This window comes from Pongo pygmaeus, chromosome X (genome assembly GCF_028885625.2).
Source record: "Pongo pygmaeus isolate AG05252 chromosome X, NHGRI_mPonPyg2-v2.0_pri, whole genome shotgun sequence".
Lineage (NCBI taxonomy): Eukaryota > Metazoa > Chordata > Mammalia > Primates > Hominidae > Pongo > Pongo pygmaeus.
The window spans coordinates 154,230,473-154,247,749 of NC_072396.2; the positions used below are offsets into that span (position 1 = coordinate 154,230,473).

Consider the following 17,277-nt stretch of genomic DNA (forward strand, 5'->3'; position numbering starts at 1 on the left):
GCTGGGACTAGAGGTGCCATGCCACCACACCCAGCTAATTTCTTTAAAAATTTGTGTAAAGATGGGTGTCTTGTTATGTTGCCCTGGCTAGTCTTGAGCTTCTGGCCTCGAGCAATCCTCCCTCATGTCTGTGCCTTTTAAACTTCGCACCGTACATAATAAACAAGCCAGTAAATGAATACGTTGAAGTTACTTCACCTGCTGAGATTTACTCAATCCTTCCAGCCTGCCTTTATCTATTTGGAAATGTATGTCTTCCAATGTCCTCACCAATATAAGAAGCACTGCCTTCCAAATTTTTAGTCAAAACCAGTAGGATACGTAGAAAAAGATAAACTAAGGTTCATGAAGACACTAAGCCAAGACCACTAAACAGGCAAATTTCCAGTTGGGACCCCAAGAACCCACTGATTTAATTCCTTTACCTTGTTGCTATTGCATATATGGTTTCCCTAAGCCTACCTAATTGGTCAGCCCACTTCCTCTTTCTTTCTGGGGAGTCTCTGTACTGTAACTGCAGGGCAAGCTGAGAGACATACCACTGCCCAGCAAAGTGTGTCTATGGTCAAGTGCAACTCACCATCTACCCTCAAGAATTCCACTCCCTAACAAAACCCACGCCACAGCTGCCTTGGCCTCACACGGGGAGGAACAGGTTGGATACTTTAAGGGGGCAAACCTGTACCACGGTATCGAGATCTGTTAAATGGCTCCTTTTATTTTAAGGCAGCACCAAGTGGTCCCAAAACAGCAGCAAGAATTGCACACACGATAATGGCAAATTTAATGTGATTTATTCATATAATAACTCACGCTGCACTTAATACAAAAGTATGTTTTTCAATAGTGTAGAAGATGTGAATTCATAAAACCTGTAAGTTAATGAGTACTGAATAAAAATCACCCGCAAAAGGTTCTTTCAGAAACACACCCAAAACTACAATAAATTAGGGCAAGGGTTTTGTAAATGGCAGCTTCAGTCCTACTCCAAACCTTCTTACCCACATGAATCATAGTCCCTGACTTTTATAGAGGAAAAACCAAAAGCAGTTAACCCCTGGCCTTTGCTCCTCTCCTTGTCCACGTCCCAACTCTTGTTTCCTAGCATGTGCTGAATACACTACTAGACCTTGAGCTTTCGTTCCTCATTGGCAGTGGGAGTCCTCTTGCCTGGGCTGTCACATTACTCAGAGCCAAGTACCTGAGGGTTGGCTCCCAGCCACCTCATGTGGAACCAACTTGTCAGGTTTGTTCTCTCCCACCCAAACTCTTCCCCCATCAGAGGATAAGGACTATCACCTAGAATCCAGAATCAAACAAGGGCATCCTTTGGTGATTAGCACCATACATGACAGTGATCTCGGCAGGGAATGGGGTAATAGCCGGGAAACTCTGATCCCAAAGAAAACCCGAGTGGGGGCTCCCCACAACAGACTGTGTTTTATCAGACACTCAGAGGCAAGTGGCATCTGTCCCATCAGGTGAGTTAGTGGACAGGGACACCAACGGGAGCTTTCAGTAACATGTGGAAAGGCAAGACCCAAGAGGCAGTGAGGGCTCTTGGCCATTATGGCCAAATGATGGGTGATGTGAAGGCACCAACTGACAGTCCTCTCTGCTTGAAGTTCTCATGTGCAGAAGAGAGAAACTGTCCTGAAGTACTAGGGGACCACTGAGTGCAGTGGGGCTGATGGCAGGTTCCACCACAACGGGCTATCCCTAAGGCCCCAAGGGACACCCTGGGTTCTACTTTAATCCCAGATCCCAGGCCAGAATTCAAGAGATTCCTCTGAAGAGCTATAACCTGCAGGATGGACTTGGGAAACAAAAAGGGGCTGAGCCTCTATTTGGGAGTTTATACCCAAAGCCCTTCACACAGTGAGGTATGGACAGCTTGGGAACCTGACAGGCGGCAAAAGATTGGGCAGAGAGGGAAGAGTCAGTTTCCCTCTGTAGCTAGGGTGAGGCTGCTCCAGAGTCACTTGGTTACCTCCCAGCACAAACCCCAACATCTTAAGTGATTAAAGATTAATGTAGGTTGGGTGTATACCCAAAACAATTAAGAGCAGGGACTCGAACAGATATTTGTACATCCTTGTTGACAGCAACATTATTGCAATAGCCAAAAGGTAGAAATGACCCAAGTGGTCACTGGTGGATGAATGGATAAGCAGAATGTGGTACATACATTTCAGTTCAAAAAAAAAAAAATTAATGAAGCAGGGCTGTGCAGCCATTACAGTTGTTAACCAAGAACTGTCAATGACATAAAAAACCAAGCTAACATTGTGTTAGATCAAAAAAACAAGATATAGATTATATGTGGTAGACTGCATCTATGTAAAGCTAAATATGTCCACATCTGCATATATCTCTTTAGGCAGGTAAAAGAATGAAGGGAAATATACAAATGTCAGCAGTGGGTATGTCTCAAATGCTGGGCTTCTTTTCATCTCCAGTTTTCACATGTTCCAGATTTTATGCAATGAGCATATATTACTCTGATAATGGGGTGGAGAGACACAGTAAGCATAAAACCAAACCACAAACAATGCAAAGGAAAATGAATATTTATTCAATCTCCAGATTGGGGAGGGGTCTGTGTGTTTAACAGGAAAAGATACAGAAAAAAACCATCACACAGGAAAAGATAAATATGTTTGATTATTTTAAAAGGTGAAACCGATAACCAAAATTTAAAGGCAAATTCACACAAGTGGAAATACAAATGCCCAACTGTCGTACAAAGAGAATCATGATCAAGGTCACTAACAGCAAAGAATTTTAAGTTTTTTTTTTTTTTTTTTTTTGAGATGGAGTCTTGCTCTGTCACCCAGGCTGGAGTGCAGTGGCGCGATCTTGGCTCACTGCAACCTCCGCCTCCCGGGTTCAAGCAATTCTCTGCCTCAGCCTCCCAAGTAGCTGGGATTACAGGCGCCTACCACCACGCCCGGCTAATTTTTGTATTTCTAGTAGAGATGGGATTTCACCATCTTGGTCAGGCTGGTCTTGAACTCCTGACCTCGTGATCCACCTGCCTCGGCCTCCCAAAGTGCTGGGATTACAGGCGTGAGCCACCACGCCCAGCAAGAATTCAAAGTTAAAACAGGTTACTACTTTCACCTATTACCATCAGGTTGCTTATTTTTGTTTTGTTTTTTATTTGTATGCATGTTTACTTTATGTTTCAGTTTACTACCTCCTAAGGCAGCAAGAGAGCAGGAAGATAAGCAAAATAGAGATGTTTTTGACAATTTGGCACTGAGAGACTATCCTAAGGGAATAATCTGAAATACATAAAAACATTTTATTCACAAAATTGGTCATCACAGCATTATTTACAATACTGAAAATCTGGAAATAACCTAAATTTCTAACAATTGAAAGAAGGTTAAGTAAATTATAAGACTACACAATAAAATATATTACCAGCAATATAAAGTATCTTTGTGAAAATCTATAATAACCACACATAATATTTAGTAAAAGAGAACATAAATTACATGATAAAGAACACAATATGATCAGAACAATGCAAAAAATTCACACCCCCAAAAAAGACAAGATATTATATGGCAATTTTGTGGTAAAATATTCATGTATTTGTGCTGCATTTCTAATTTTTCCATAACTGACACATCAGTTTTATAATTAGGAAAAAAATACCTTTTTAAAGTAAAGCGAACACGAGATTCTTTAGCAATGTTCATTCCATCCCACAATAGAGTCTAGAGAGTCACAAAAACCTCAGCCTCCTTCGGGAGGGGCGGGGGGAGCTTGGTAGTGAAAAATGGTCATGAATGAATGGGTGAAGAGAGGGATGGGACAACCTAGTAGGAGGGAGGTAGGGATAGGCAAGGGAAAGGTGGGGACCAGTAGTCATACTGGTCAGCCAAGGAAAGGGGCATTGTGGAGTCAGGGAAGACTCTGACTGCTCAACAGAGGTCTGTCTAGACCCAGTAGTAGGCACTGACGGTGTTATCAAAGGACAGGATCAAAGAGAGATTTTAGGAAGACACGTGGATTATTTTAGGGACAGGGGAGGAAAGAGGAGGGGTGGGTAAACTACTTGGAAAGAAAGGGAGAAGGACTGAGAAGATGGCAATGGGAGTGGGGAGGAAGGGGCTGATTGCCTTTGTGACCTCACTACCAAACATACTTTGCTCACCTCCAGGTAAGTCTTCGTGGGGCAAATGCAGGATAAAGAAACAGCTCATAAGAGGAACTTGTCAACATCCAACAAACTCAGTTCAAAACCACAGAAAATCTAGGAGTCTCCAAAGAAAATCACAGTCTCGCTGTGTCGCCGAGGCTGGAATACAATGGCACGATCTTCGTTCACTGAAACCTCCGTCTCCTGGTTCAAGCGATTCTTGTGCCTTGGCCTCCCGAGAAGCTGGGATTACAGGCATGCACCACCACACCTGGCTAACTTTTGTATTTTTAGTAGAGATGGGGTTTCACCATGTTGGCCAGGCTGGTCTTGAACTCCTAACCTCGAGTGATCCGCCTGCCTCAGCCTCCCAAAGTGCTGGGATTACAGGCGTGAGCCACCTCATCCGGCCTCTAACGCACTGGGTTTTAACAAGCCCCTCAAGTAGTTCTGATGCTCCCTCATGTTTGTGAGCCACTGAATGAGGGCCATGCAAAATGTCTAGAATCACTAGTTCTGCTGTCAGCTAGACCATATGAAAGAACCCCTGCTGAAGTGAAAAGGAGATTTCTACAAATAAAGTGACTGGAGGACCACTAATAAGTTATGTCCAGCTTAGTGGGGTTGGGGAAAGGTTACATGAAGCAACAAAGATACGGTTTCTCTAAGCCAAGTCAAGGTAAAGAACTGTGGAGTAGGCGATAAAGCCAAATGCACTGAACTATGTCATAAGGAATTTACAGGCTGTATTGTAAAAGCCACAGTGAACATGATGACAGCAACAACGAGGATGAAGAACAGCGAAGAAAAAGCTGAGGGAAACCATCGACCAAAGCAAGCCAAGACTCAAAAGAGAGACGAGCTTCAGGATCAGGAAATGAACAGGGCCCTTTAGTCACAGAGAAGTCGTTGTTGCCAGAACAGTCACTCACTCAACTGCTTAGAAGATCACCGTGTTACCATATATACCTCTATTGTAGGCTAATTAATTTTAAAAATTTGTCTAAAATTTACTGATTTTAATATAATATCTTGTCATTTTTGGCAACAATACACTGCAGTAACTTAATGTAGTTTGTGATATTTTGTTTCACAAACATTTACCTTGAAACACTGGAGACTTTGTAAAGAGAAAATTACTAAAAATTACTCCTTCAACTACAGCACAGTAGATATTTAATATTTATTTAGAAAGCTATTGATACTTCTGATGACTACTGATAACTGATAAGATTCAACATGTTATAAATATGAGTTGTAAATATTCTATCCTTTTTGAGATTATATACACTAAGCTTTTTACTACCACTGGCCTTTCTGGATACTTTCATATTTAGAGAATACAGAACTACATTCTGGGAGATTGACAATGACCTAATATTATACTAATGAAAAGTCTCCACAGTCCTCAAAATAATTTAGAATTTAATGTTTTCTTTAATAAGCAATTAAAATGGAATATTTTCTGCCTCCTGAATAAACACATGTCTGCAACCAACCATCCCTAAAGAAGGATACTAATATATTTTGAGTGATTCAATCAATCCACCTATGGATATAGTTACATCTTTAAATGTTTTCCAGTGTGAACAACAGTCTTTTAATAGATGGCCATTGAGTTCAAGGGTCATATTATTTGCTAACAAATTATTATTTGGGCCAGAAAGTATCTGAAAAAAGTTTAACCAAATTTCCTACACATCTCATATCTCTAGTTTATTGAGCATTATTTATTATTCGATGTAAAAATTCTACATTAATTACTTCATACATATTTTATCTTGAGATTTTGAAATCCCATGGTCTTAGAAACAAAAATAAAAGACAGACTTTAAGACACTGGCTTCTGCTATTTTTTTAACTTTAGATTTGAAAAAGAAACATGGATTACATGTTAACATAATATTTTGAAGACATAGGGCTACATAAGATATATTATTAAATTATAAACAAAATAATCAGGAACTTAGTGTGGTGCCTAGTTTGATATATGGTTACTTTTTGAAATGCACTAAATTCCACAAATAATGAAAGTATTCTTTGTGTATAATGTTATATTCGGTTATTATGTATGGTCTTCGTATCCAAAGGTATGACATAATTTGAGTTTGTTTGTATTTATTCAGTAAATAAGCTGTAACTGTTTTAAAAAGAGGGAAATTTAAAAAAAACTGGTCCAATTACCAATTATAAATTAATAAAGACTAAACAAAAAGGTTTGGCTGTTACATATTCTCAGGCCAAATTGTTGATGCATGTTTGGATTAACTAGCCCTCAGGCTGCTTCCAATATTATGGGTAATCACAAAACAACCAGCTCTAACTCCTCCTCTCACCAGCTGGAAGGGAGCACATCACATTTGCCATCCATGGTTGGCAAAACTCAAGGCATCAACAACTGGAAAAGATCTCCACCTTGGGAATCATTATACATATTGTGATCCTGCAATGGGTCAGAATCCACAAAATACAGTTCCCCTGCATGGATGTCAGAAAAGTTAGCCAGAAATTCATCAGGATTGAAGCCAACCCACACAGTATACCTATAGTCTATGGTGCGTATGGAATAGCCCATGATCTTTATATCTTTTAAACTCGGCTTGTCAGAATTCCACTGAGGGATGTCTGCAGGCCGGGGATACTGGCTATAGGCAATCAGTTCACGGGGATTACCAGGGAGGTATGGATCCTCTTCCAAGTCACGGAATCGAAAATGTTTCAGAAGGTTCTTGCCTTCTCTGCACAGCTCAACGTGAAATGAAGGAACAGGGCAGCGAGGTGGAACCTGCAGTCCTGCAAGTCCAGCCAGCGTGGGAAAAAGAGACACAAGTTCCACAAGGTCCATGGATTGCCTGCCTGAAACAGGAAGCGACAGAGCAGAATGGGTTACATTATAAAAGCCTGCCATGGCCAGGCAGGAGCAGTAAAGGAACCTGTCTGGGCTCCATATGTTTTCTTTTTTTAATTTACAACATTTATCTTTAGCAACAGACGTTTAGAAACACCACCTCGGCACTTCACCCTGCATTAATTACTCATCCAATCAAATAGCAGGATGCAAAATTAGGGTCCCACGAGGCTGCTGGCGCTTTTTAAAACAACCTGAATTTTGGAACCACCAATTTAATAACTGACTCAGACAAGGATCATCAATTAAGGCTAAAACCACTAGGTAAAAGAGTCTGTTGAGGAACAGGATATTCTGAGTCCCACAGGATCACCCCACACATTACTCCCTTCTGGATGTCTGCATTAGAGTTATCTTTGCATTTTATTACGGTCAAATACACACACCATAACATTTACCATAGTAACCACTTTTTAGTACACAGTTCAGTGGAATTAAGTACATTTACACTGTTGTGCCATCATTACCACCATCTATCTCCAGAACTCCTCTTAATTTACACAATTGAAACTCTGTCTCCATTAAGTAACAACTCCCCTTTTTCCGTCTTCAAACAGCAACTGGAAACCACCATTCTACTTTCTATGTCAATGAACTGGACTACTCTAGATACCTCATAGGAGTGGGATCATACAGTATTTGTCCTTTTGTGACTGACTTATTTCACTTAGCATAATGTCCTCAAGGTTCATCCACGATGTAGCATGTGTCAGTTTCCTTCCTTTTTAAGACTGAATAATATTCCATTGTATGGACAGACCACATTTTGTCTATTCTTCTGTCAATAGACATCTGGATTGCTTCCACTTTCTGGTTACTGTGAATAGTGCTGCTATGAACATTAATGTACAACCTTTGATTGAATACCTGTTTTCAGCTCTGTGGATATACACCTAAGAGTGGAACTTCTGGGCCATAGAGTAATTCTATGTTTAACTCTGAGGATCCACCAAATTATTTTCCACAGTGGCTGCACCATTTTACATTCTTACCAGCAATGCACAAGTGTTCCAATTTTTCCATATAATCACTAACACTCTTAACACTTGTTTCGTTCTTTTTTTTTAGACAGAGTCTAGCTCTGTCTCCAGGATGGAGTTCAGTGGCGCAATCTCGGCTCAGCTCACTGCAACCTCCGTCTCCCAGGTTCAAGTGATTCTCCTGCCTCAGCCTCCCGAGTAGCTGGGATTACAGGTATGCACCGCCACGCCCAGCTAATTTTTGTATTTTTAGTAGAGATGGGGTTTCTCCTTGTTGGCCAGGATGGTCTTGATCTCCTGACCTCGTGATCCGCCCACCTTGGCCTCCCAAAGTGCTGGGATTACTGGCGTGAGCCACCACGCCCAGCCTTTCATAGCTTTTGTTGTTGTTGTTTTTTATTAATAGCCATCCTAGTGGGTATGAAGTAGTATTTCATTGTGGTTCATCCATATTTAACGTCTAAATACTGTACTTTATATTGATTCCTGTTAAAATTGAAATTGGATTTGCACTATCATTCTGGCCCTTCTGGATTTTTAAGACAGTGCTTTATCATGCTTGATTTCATTTTCTAGACACTTGATTTTTAAGTCAAATAAAAAGAAAACAAGTAAAGAAAGTTGAAAAAGGTACCTTTACAATGGCAAGATCTGGCTGATGCTAGCTCTTTAACCGAGTGATCAAATTTACAATACTAGTAACACTGGCCATGAAGTGCCCCCACCATGTGACACAATGGGAGAATACAACAGCCCATGTAGCACACGTGTCAAAAATGTTACCCTGAATGTAGTCATGTGGAAACAATCCGACAAATCCAGGCTGTGGGACACTGTATAGGACAACTGGCTACTTATAAAAAGAGGAGGTCAGGGAGATAACCGGGCCAGGACATGGAAGGCCACTGTGACGACTTTTACTCAGATCAAGAAGGGTACATAAGAGGCTCCTGTGCCGGGCTGTGACATGACTTGACTTGGGTTTTAATGGAATCACTGTGGCTGCTCTGAGGAGGAAAACCTCCAAGGGATCCAGGGCACAAGCATGGAGACCATTTAGCAAGCTGTTGCAGTACTTCAGCACAAGACAGTGGCAGGCGAAGTGGTGGGAAGTGGTACACAAAGTCTGAATGGAGTGTGACAGGCTTTCTCATAGACTGAATATTGCATATGGAGTAAGAGAAAAACCGGGGTTGAGATTATTCCATGATTTTTTGGCATGAGTGACTATTCTCATTTCTTGAGGACAAGATGAGTGTTGAAGGAAAAGCTGAAGATGAAAGATGTGAAGTCCAGCTTTGGATATGTTAGGCTGGCTAAGTGGGAAAGACTATTGGAAACAAAAGTCTGAAGTTCAGGGAAAAGACACAGCTAGAGATAAAATTTGGAAATAAACTGAAAGGCAGTGCAGTTACATCAATTTCTAAATTGCTGAACACTTCCCAACAAAAGTTTCAGAAAAGATTCTCAACCAATCAGAAGATCTTTCCCAGCAAACAAAGGGCTAAAATCATGCCTTGAAACTGTTTAACCTTTCTATCAATGACATGAAAGAAGACAGGGCAGGCAGTGCACAAAAATCAAATGTGCAAAAAATAAAATTGGGTAGTATAAAGCAAGCTCAGAAAGATCCAGAAAGGCCCGAACCTTTCTGGTCCAGAACCAAGACAAATTTAAACAGGAATCAATATACAGTACAAGATTTAGATGTTAAGGATGGATTAAATGCTTAAGTCCAGAAAGGGGGCAATCTGGTTTAGCATAGTTCATAGAAGAGACACTCCGAAAAGAGCAAACATCATACGTCATTTCAGAGACAGTGTACAACCTGTCTCTGAAATGCACTGGGCAGATAGAGTCAGGATAGAACTCACAAGAACCCACACAGGTTGCCCACACATGCAGGAGGGGTATCTGGTCCAACTGGTATTCTGGAAGTGCTTTCTCAAACTGAAACTTTTTGGAAGACAGAGACCAGGACAACCAAGGGTCTAAACACTACCTTGTGACAAATGGTTGAAGGGCTGGGGATTTCAGCCTAGAGAAGAGAAGATATTGGTGGAGGGACAGGGTCGGGGGCATCAGTGCTGTTTTCAAAGCTTTGAAGGACTGGCACATGGTAGTCAAAGTAAACTTGCCCTTCACTGCTGGAGAGGGCAGAGTAGAATCACCTGGTAGATTTTACAGATCTAGTGGTTCACTAGATTGATGAGCTGTCAAAATGGAAAATGTACCCCCTACAAAGAAGGCTAAGTCCCTACCAAAAGTGTGCATCGAGGGAAAGGATTCTACTCATCTGTTACGGGGGCAGCCCCTTACTCTAAGCTCTGGAGCAGGCTCTTGTAGACTGTACCACAGCCCTCCCCATCTTGGGGATGCACCTGTTCCTTTGTCCATCATCATCCCACAAGGCTCCTTGTGGACAGGAGCCATACTTGTCAATTCTGGTTCTGTCACTCTTTCCCCGCCCAGAATATGGGAGATGCTCAGAAAGCGTGTGCTGACCACAAAATGATGAGAAGAAATTCCAACACAAGATAGGAAGGGGGGTCTGTGTAACTCCCAAAGCCTATGATTCAATAAAGTGGTTCACATATAAACTAAAGGTGATCTTACTGTCAAGCAATATCATTTCAGCATATTTTATACCTGGCTCCATCAACTCTGAGGCGGAATCAAAAGGGTCGAGGTAAGGGAAAAGCTTCTCGCCTGCCTCCGGAAGTGAAGCCGTCCTTCCAGGAACATAGAACATCAGGGGAACATGGGTAGCAACATCAAAATTGCTGTATTTGGCCCATTCTCCATGTTCACCTAGAGCCCACCCTAGTTCATAAAAAGCACAGAATGACAGAAAATGAATAATCATCATACCACAGCTTGTTTATTTTAGATACCATTTCATTTCCTGTTGTAAAAACCAGAGGAAGCAGAAACTCATCACCTAGAAGAAAAATATTCACTTGGAATTACCACAGAAAGGGTTATTTCAACTGAATGCTGCTTTATTCAAAATCAGGTATTTGTCCTCATGAGGAAACCTTTAAAAAAGAAAAAATAATTAAATTCCCAAACTCAAATATCTTAAGAAACTACTAGCAACATATACCTAACGCAGGGCTCTGTGGTGGTTCCCACACATGCATTCCTCCCCTGCTAAGACATGCTCATTCTTGACAGGCTGGGAACCCTGAAAGCTGTAGTGTCACCACTGCCCTGTCCTGTACCTACCTATCTTTTGACTCATGCCCTACGACGTCAGGTTTTCAGTTTTGGGTATGTGCCACCTAAAACTGAGCTGTGGAACTGCAGCACACTCGCCAAATTCAAAAAAGACAAGGACATCTTCGTTGATTTTTAAGACATACCATAGATAGGGTAAACCAAAACCTCTCATTTCAGATCCTTAACCTCAATTAAAAACAACCCTTCCTGTTGATTTAAAACATCCCTTGAAAAAGATGGTTTGAACATTCCAAGTTGGAAATACCCAGTCTTTTTAAGTTACAGCACCCTTTTTGATACAAAAAATGTGCATGACAGAAACTGCACAGTGAGTAGTGTTATAAAAATAACCAAACACACCAAAAGCTGCCACGGGTAAATTTGAGAAAGTGTTGAAATATACCACACAGCATGAGACCTTGCTGGCTCTAATAGATGACGCTGGGGCTGCAAATGGTGTCCCAGCCTTCCAGGGCCTGTGGTCTCCAGACAGGGCTGAAACCTGTTCCGAGTTGACAGTGCTTTCCTAAGAAGACCCCAAGTTGAGAGGACCCTCTTACCCACTCATCAATAATCAAAGCAGACTTGATGCCCATCAGAGATGCCCAGTGATTCTGGTGAGCCGTTCCTCCCTCTGGCTGTCAGTACTGGGGAGTATGGTGGGGACTTTCAGATAGCTCAGTGGAGCTCAGAAAGAGAGGGAGTTCCCCCTGACACCTGCCCCAGTCAGTAAGCCCCGTAGCCTGAGGGGCATCCCCACTGCTCGACCTCTCCACTCTCTCGGGGAGGACGACGCAGGCTTGACCCACGAGGGCTGATGAATGGGTAGGTTATCGGCAGGCTCCTAGGCCACCAGCTTAGAGGTCACATTGTCCCTTTTAGATTCAGTGTGGCGGGAATCTAAAAGGTCGAGGATCGAGAAGCCTGCAGGATGGCAAAGTGAGGGACCCCGGCAGTGCAACCTCAGGAATCCACTCCCGGAACTCTGACTGGAGTGCCTGTGGAGGCTCTGAAGGTACAGCAGTCAGGCGCTCTGTGGCGTTCTGAATACCGGCACGCAGCCTTTGTCCTCTGAGAGCCATTGTGAGCTGCCCTGCACCAGGCAGAGGTGGCCCCCAGGCCAGGCACAGGGCCTGGCACATGGCACATGCTACAGAAATAGCTGTGGACCGCCCGACTGCAAGATCATATTGAACATGTGGTGCCGGGCCTCAGCCTGTGCTGCTGCAGCCAGGAGCAAATACGGGGAAGTCTGGCTAAGGAGAACGCATGCCTGTGTGGGCCCCAAGGATCCATCTCCAGATCAGGAGGAACAAGCCCAGTGACCTTGACAGCCAGCTCAGGAGGTTTCTGGCTCCTGCCCCAGAGGCCCAAGATGAGTACGTGGCAACACAGGGAGGCCCAGGGAATGATGAGCTCAGGGAGAGGTGGCCAGACCACCTGAGACACCTGTTAAAGTGCACTTTCCCATGCCCGGAACTGCGAGCTCCTGAGACCAGTTGCAGAAACCAGCATGTTTTACTAGCTCCCAGGCGGTTCTGATGGAGGATGTCCCAGGAGGGGAGTCTGAGATGGGCTATTTGTAATCTACAGCAACTGCCTCACAAAAGAGTGTGTTCGTGGAGAAGAGGAAACTGGGCACTGAGGGGTCAGAAGCAGATGGCAGATCATCAGGAATATGTGAAAAATTATGGCACCTCCATATATAATAAAATATTACAGACATTTCTAAGGGAAACGGTAGGCTTCTGAGAAATGACACAGAGATTGTCTATGACATTAAGTGTACAAAACCAGGGAATGTTAACAGTACACACAGAACAAGCAATCACATCTTGTGACATACATGTTACAACCATACACATGTATAACATATATCCCTGTGTGCATATGTGCACAACTGATGGCTGGCAGATGGATCCCTAATCCGTTGGCACCTGTTAGCCCTTAGCAGGTGGGAGAAAAGGGCAGGATGTTCTGGCCCTGAATTATATGCTCTGTATCCTTTTTTCTTTTTACGATAAACACATGTTATGATTTACTATTATCCTATTTCATATTTGATGACATGAAAGAATTATTTTCCTTTTTCTAAGTATAACAGTATTATGGTTATACTTCAAAAGAGGCAATATTTTTCAGAGATAGTGATCGGAAAATGGAACCATCTGGGATTTGCTTCAAAACAATTCAGAGATGGGGGAGTGGGTGAGGATGAGAGGAACAAGACTATGTGAGTGGGAAACGGCGGGAGCTGCTGTTTTATTCCCTGCTCTTGGAATGTTGAAGAATTAAAAAAATGCTTTTAAAAAGGTAGTTTCATTTTTAGAAAAGTAGGAAACAGCCTTAGGAGGAGATAAAGACTTGAAAAGCCCAGGCTCTCAGCAGAGAAGACAGCGGGGATAGGGGTGGGAGGGCTGGAGCCAGGCGTGAAGAGCTTGCTGGGCTCTGCCAGGATTGTTCTGGATCCTCTCCACCCAAATTAAAAGTCCTCCAACCCTCCAGGTTAAAAATGGGGGTTACAAGAGCTCTGCCACACAAATGGAGGGTTCCTGCTGCATTCACCAAGAAAAAAAAAAAAGGTTGCTACAAGACCCTCCCCCACCCACCCACACCTATCCGTCAAGCATCTAAGATAGAGGTCTCAGGACTAACAAGTTGATCATAAAAATGCCCCAGGATCCCACTTTTTTTGTGAACCAGTGGTTCACAAAAGAGAACACACCCATGTTTATGTCAATGGCAATTTTGCGAAGCACGTTTCACAGGAAAGTTCAGTTGTTTTGACTCACCAGGGAATTTCAAAATGCTTACCATGATCCGAGGTAAATGCAATGATGGTGCTGTTGGCCAGCTGAAGATCGTCCAAAGTGCTCAAGAGGCGGCCGACCTGTGTATCCAAATATGACACGGAGGCAAAGTAGCTCTGGCGGATTTTCTGCTGCAAATTAAAAAAAAATAAAAATGAGAGTGACTGCAATTTAAATTGCCATGGCATACAGAGATAATGCTTGCCTGAGCATCTCTCCCAATCCCTACCCCTTAGTTGATGCCCTTAATGATTTTCTCAGCCAAAATGTAACACTCCTTTTCCTACCATCAGCATCACTTCACCCACAGAGTCACAGCAAAATCTGTAGGTCTACAAATAAGGTACTTTTTTTTTTTTTTTTTTTTGATGCTCAGTGATGTTTATGTTTAGAACTCATCACAACCTCCCCCAAAAAAATAAGGTACATTTCTAAGCAAATCAGATTTCACTTTAGGGCACAGATCACAGTGGATGAATGTGTCACCTACTGCTCCTTTCTGTCTCCCTCACATATTCTGATGGGTTCCAAGAGATTAACATGTACACAGAAACTGATCCTTCAGTCCCTTGAAACACAGGCCCACACATGCTCTGATAAAGGCCACAAAGATACAATTCAGCTCTGTTAATTTCCTGTGGCTGCCATAACAAAATATCACAAACTGGGTGGCTTAAAACAACAGAAATGTATTGTCTCCTAGCTCTGGAGGCTAGAAGTCCAAGATCAAGGTGCTGGGAGGGCCATTCTCTCCCTGAAGGCTCTAAGTAGAAGAATCTTGCCTCTCCCTAGCTGGTGGTGGCTGTCAGTCCCTGGCATCCCTCAGCTTGCAGCTGCATCACTGTGTCTCCATCTTCATGTGTTCTTCCCGTGTCTCTCTCCCCTCTTCTTAAAGGACACCGATCATATTGGATTAGGAGCCCACCTTACTCCAATATGACCTGATCTGAACTAATTACATCTGCAATAAACCTATTTCCAAATATGGTTACATTCTGCGGTACTGGGGGGTTAGGATGTCAACAGCCCTTTTCAGGGAAAAAAAATTCATAATTTAACACATAACAGCAACCCTGACTGAGCCTTTCCCTCTGATCACTTTCTAACCCAACAGCAGATTACAACCGCATATCTTCATGGACTATGGCCGTTACGTGGAGCTCATTTCTAACAAACTGTCAGCAGGCAGGCAGAAGAGCAAAGGAGATACCAGAGAGCAGCACGTCCTTCGCAGTCCCTGAACCCAAGAGGGACTTTGGGAACAGCCAGATCATGCCCTGAAGTAAATGAGCCACCGGCCCCTCCTGGGCTGACTCTCATTCCCAACCTGGTTCACAAATGCTAAGTACAAAGATTAATCCTCCACCCCAAAGAGTGGTGAGAAGAGAGTCGTGACTTCTCAGACCAGCCCCTGACTTATCAGCTGGACCCACCAGCTTCTTCTCATCACTGCCAGGGTGAGGACAATCATGAGACTCACCCGTTCTCATCTGCAGTCAAGAGAAAAGCTATACATCTAGCCTTCTAGCAGGATTACGCTGAACCCTGGCCTACTTATACTTTCTGGTAGATGAAGTCTTCAGTCTGAAACCTGTGGAACTTTGGTCCTCCTGGGGACGAAAGACACCAGTCAGGATGGCTGTGTCCTATACAAAGGTACTCCCTCCTTCCTATGCTAGCCCCTGGACGTAAGGCAATAAGCAGACAAGGTCCTCACCCTTGATGAGCCACCCCATCCAGTGAGGACACAATCATGGAGATAAGAAAATGCTCAATTATCAGTGAGGCCTGCTGGGTCTGTCCTGCAGACCCTGACCTATGGATGAAATGAGTACTCACACACAGGCATGCAGCATAAGAGCAGCTAGGTGACTGCCTGGCTCTAGTGGCCAGAGAGCAACCCCAAGAAGCTGGAGCTGCTGGCTTTTTTTCAGTGCAGGCACAATGCCAAAAACCTGGAGCCAACCTGCAGGTAATTAACATTTATTGTTCCCCTTTCAGGGAACCTCACATGCACAGATGATCAAAGGTCAGTTCCTGGTCAACGTAAGTAAACAAGCCTATTTAAGATAAATTCTCCCACACTCCCTTGTACCTACTCCTTGCCCTCTGCCTCAGGGTTATAGAACAGCTATTCCCCCCTGTGGCTCTGCAGAACCTTCTGACCTTTCAGAAGGTTTGCATCCTTTCCCTATAGTTTTTCCCACCACTCTGACCGATCCCCCACAGAGGCCCAGGGGTGACACAGGGGAATAAGCCCTCAAATCTGCCTGGGAGATTCAGGGAAGGCTTCACAGAGGAGTTAGAATTTGACAAGAAACACCTGCAGTCAGATAAATGGGGCTCGGATGCTCCAAGCAGGGGCTGCAGGGCACGGAACAGTGTGGAGTTGTGACAGAGCAGGTTGCGTTTGGGGCCAATGAAAGGCCCATGTGACTGGAGAATCAAATGGGAGGGCAGAGGGGTGACTGGAAAGTTAGGTCCGGGACAGATAATATGGACCTGGTGGGTCTATCCAGGGAGTGGAGACTCCGAGTTCTAGGCCAATGGAGTCACTGAGGTCTTTCAAGGCAAGAAATTGACATGATCTGGGCTGCAAGTTATTAAGAGTCCTGATGCAACAGGACACAGACACAGATTCCAGAGGCTTTAGACAAAATTGTACTAGGCCACTGCTGGGTACGTAAGAGGTGCTCACCACACTTGCTGAATGAACAAAACAAAGCAAGGCCCCCTGAAGTGGTCCAGAACAATGTGCTGAAGGATCCAGAGGACTGTGTGGATGTGAGAGGAATTCAGGGGCATCACGTAGACATGGGGTCAGGGAGTAGAGGGGGGTCAGGGAGTAGAGGAGGAGGAGGTGTTGAGGAACCCAAGGGTGACTCCACGTTTCACATTCAGCTGGTGGCATAATTCGCTGGCATTTGGGGGCAGGGGGCACAAGAGGAGGAGGAGGAAGGAGAAAAGGCAGGGCAGGGGTGGTGGCCTGACCACGCGGAAGCCTATGGAGCTGAGGTCTCCAGGGTCATCTGCCTAGGAATGGCTCTCACAGGCAGGTCAACACACATATCTGAAAATCAGGAGAGAGACCTGGGCTGAAGGGGTAGTTCTGGAGTCATCTGCCAAGGCTCAACTGAGCCCAGCAGGGGAAGAAGAGGTGGAAAGGATATAGTGGGGGGCTTGGGAAGTGGCACCTAAGTGGCA

At 43.8% G+C, this 17,277-nt stretch overlaps 1 protein-coding gene across 7 annotated transcripts in view; it reads right to left on the minus strand.

Moving 5' to 3' along the window:
* Window positions 1-2,552: 2,552 nt before the first annotated feature.
* The window catches only part of IDS (iduronate 2-sulfatase), a 64,757-nt gene continuing 50,032 nt past the window's right edge, over window positions 2,553-17,277 (minus strand). For 4 of the 7 annotated variants that reach the window (XM_063660239.1, XM_063660241.1, XM_063660240.1 and 1 more), the window contains 3 exons: window positions 14,078-14,204; window positions 10,691-10,864; window positions 2,553-7,009 (listed from right to left, as the gene is read on the minus strand). In XM_063660239.1, the coding sequence (XP_063516309.1) occupies window positions 6,537-7,009; window positions 10,691-10,864; window positions 14,078-14,204 (774 nt within the window). In that variant the 3' untranslated portion in view covers window positions 2,553-6,536. Of the gene's footprint in view, window positions 7,010-10,690; window positions 10,865-10,896; window positions 11,080-14,077; window positions 14,205-17,277 lie in introns of those variants that run through there. The other 3 variants (XM_063660242.1, XM_063660243.1, XM_063660244.1) reach the window with 3 other exon arrangements.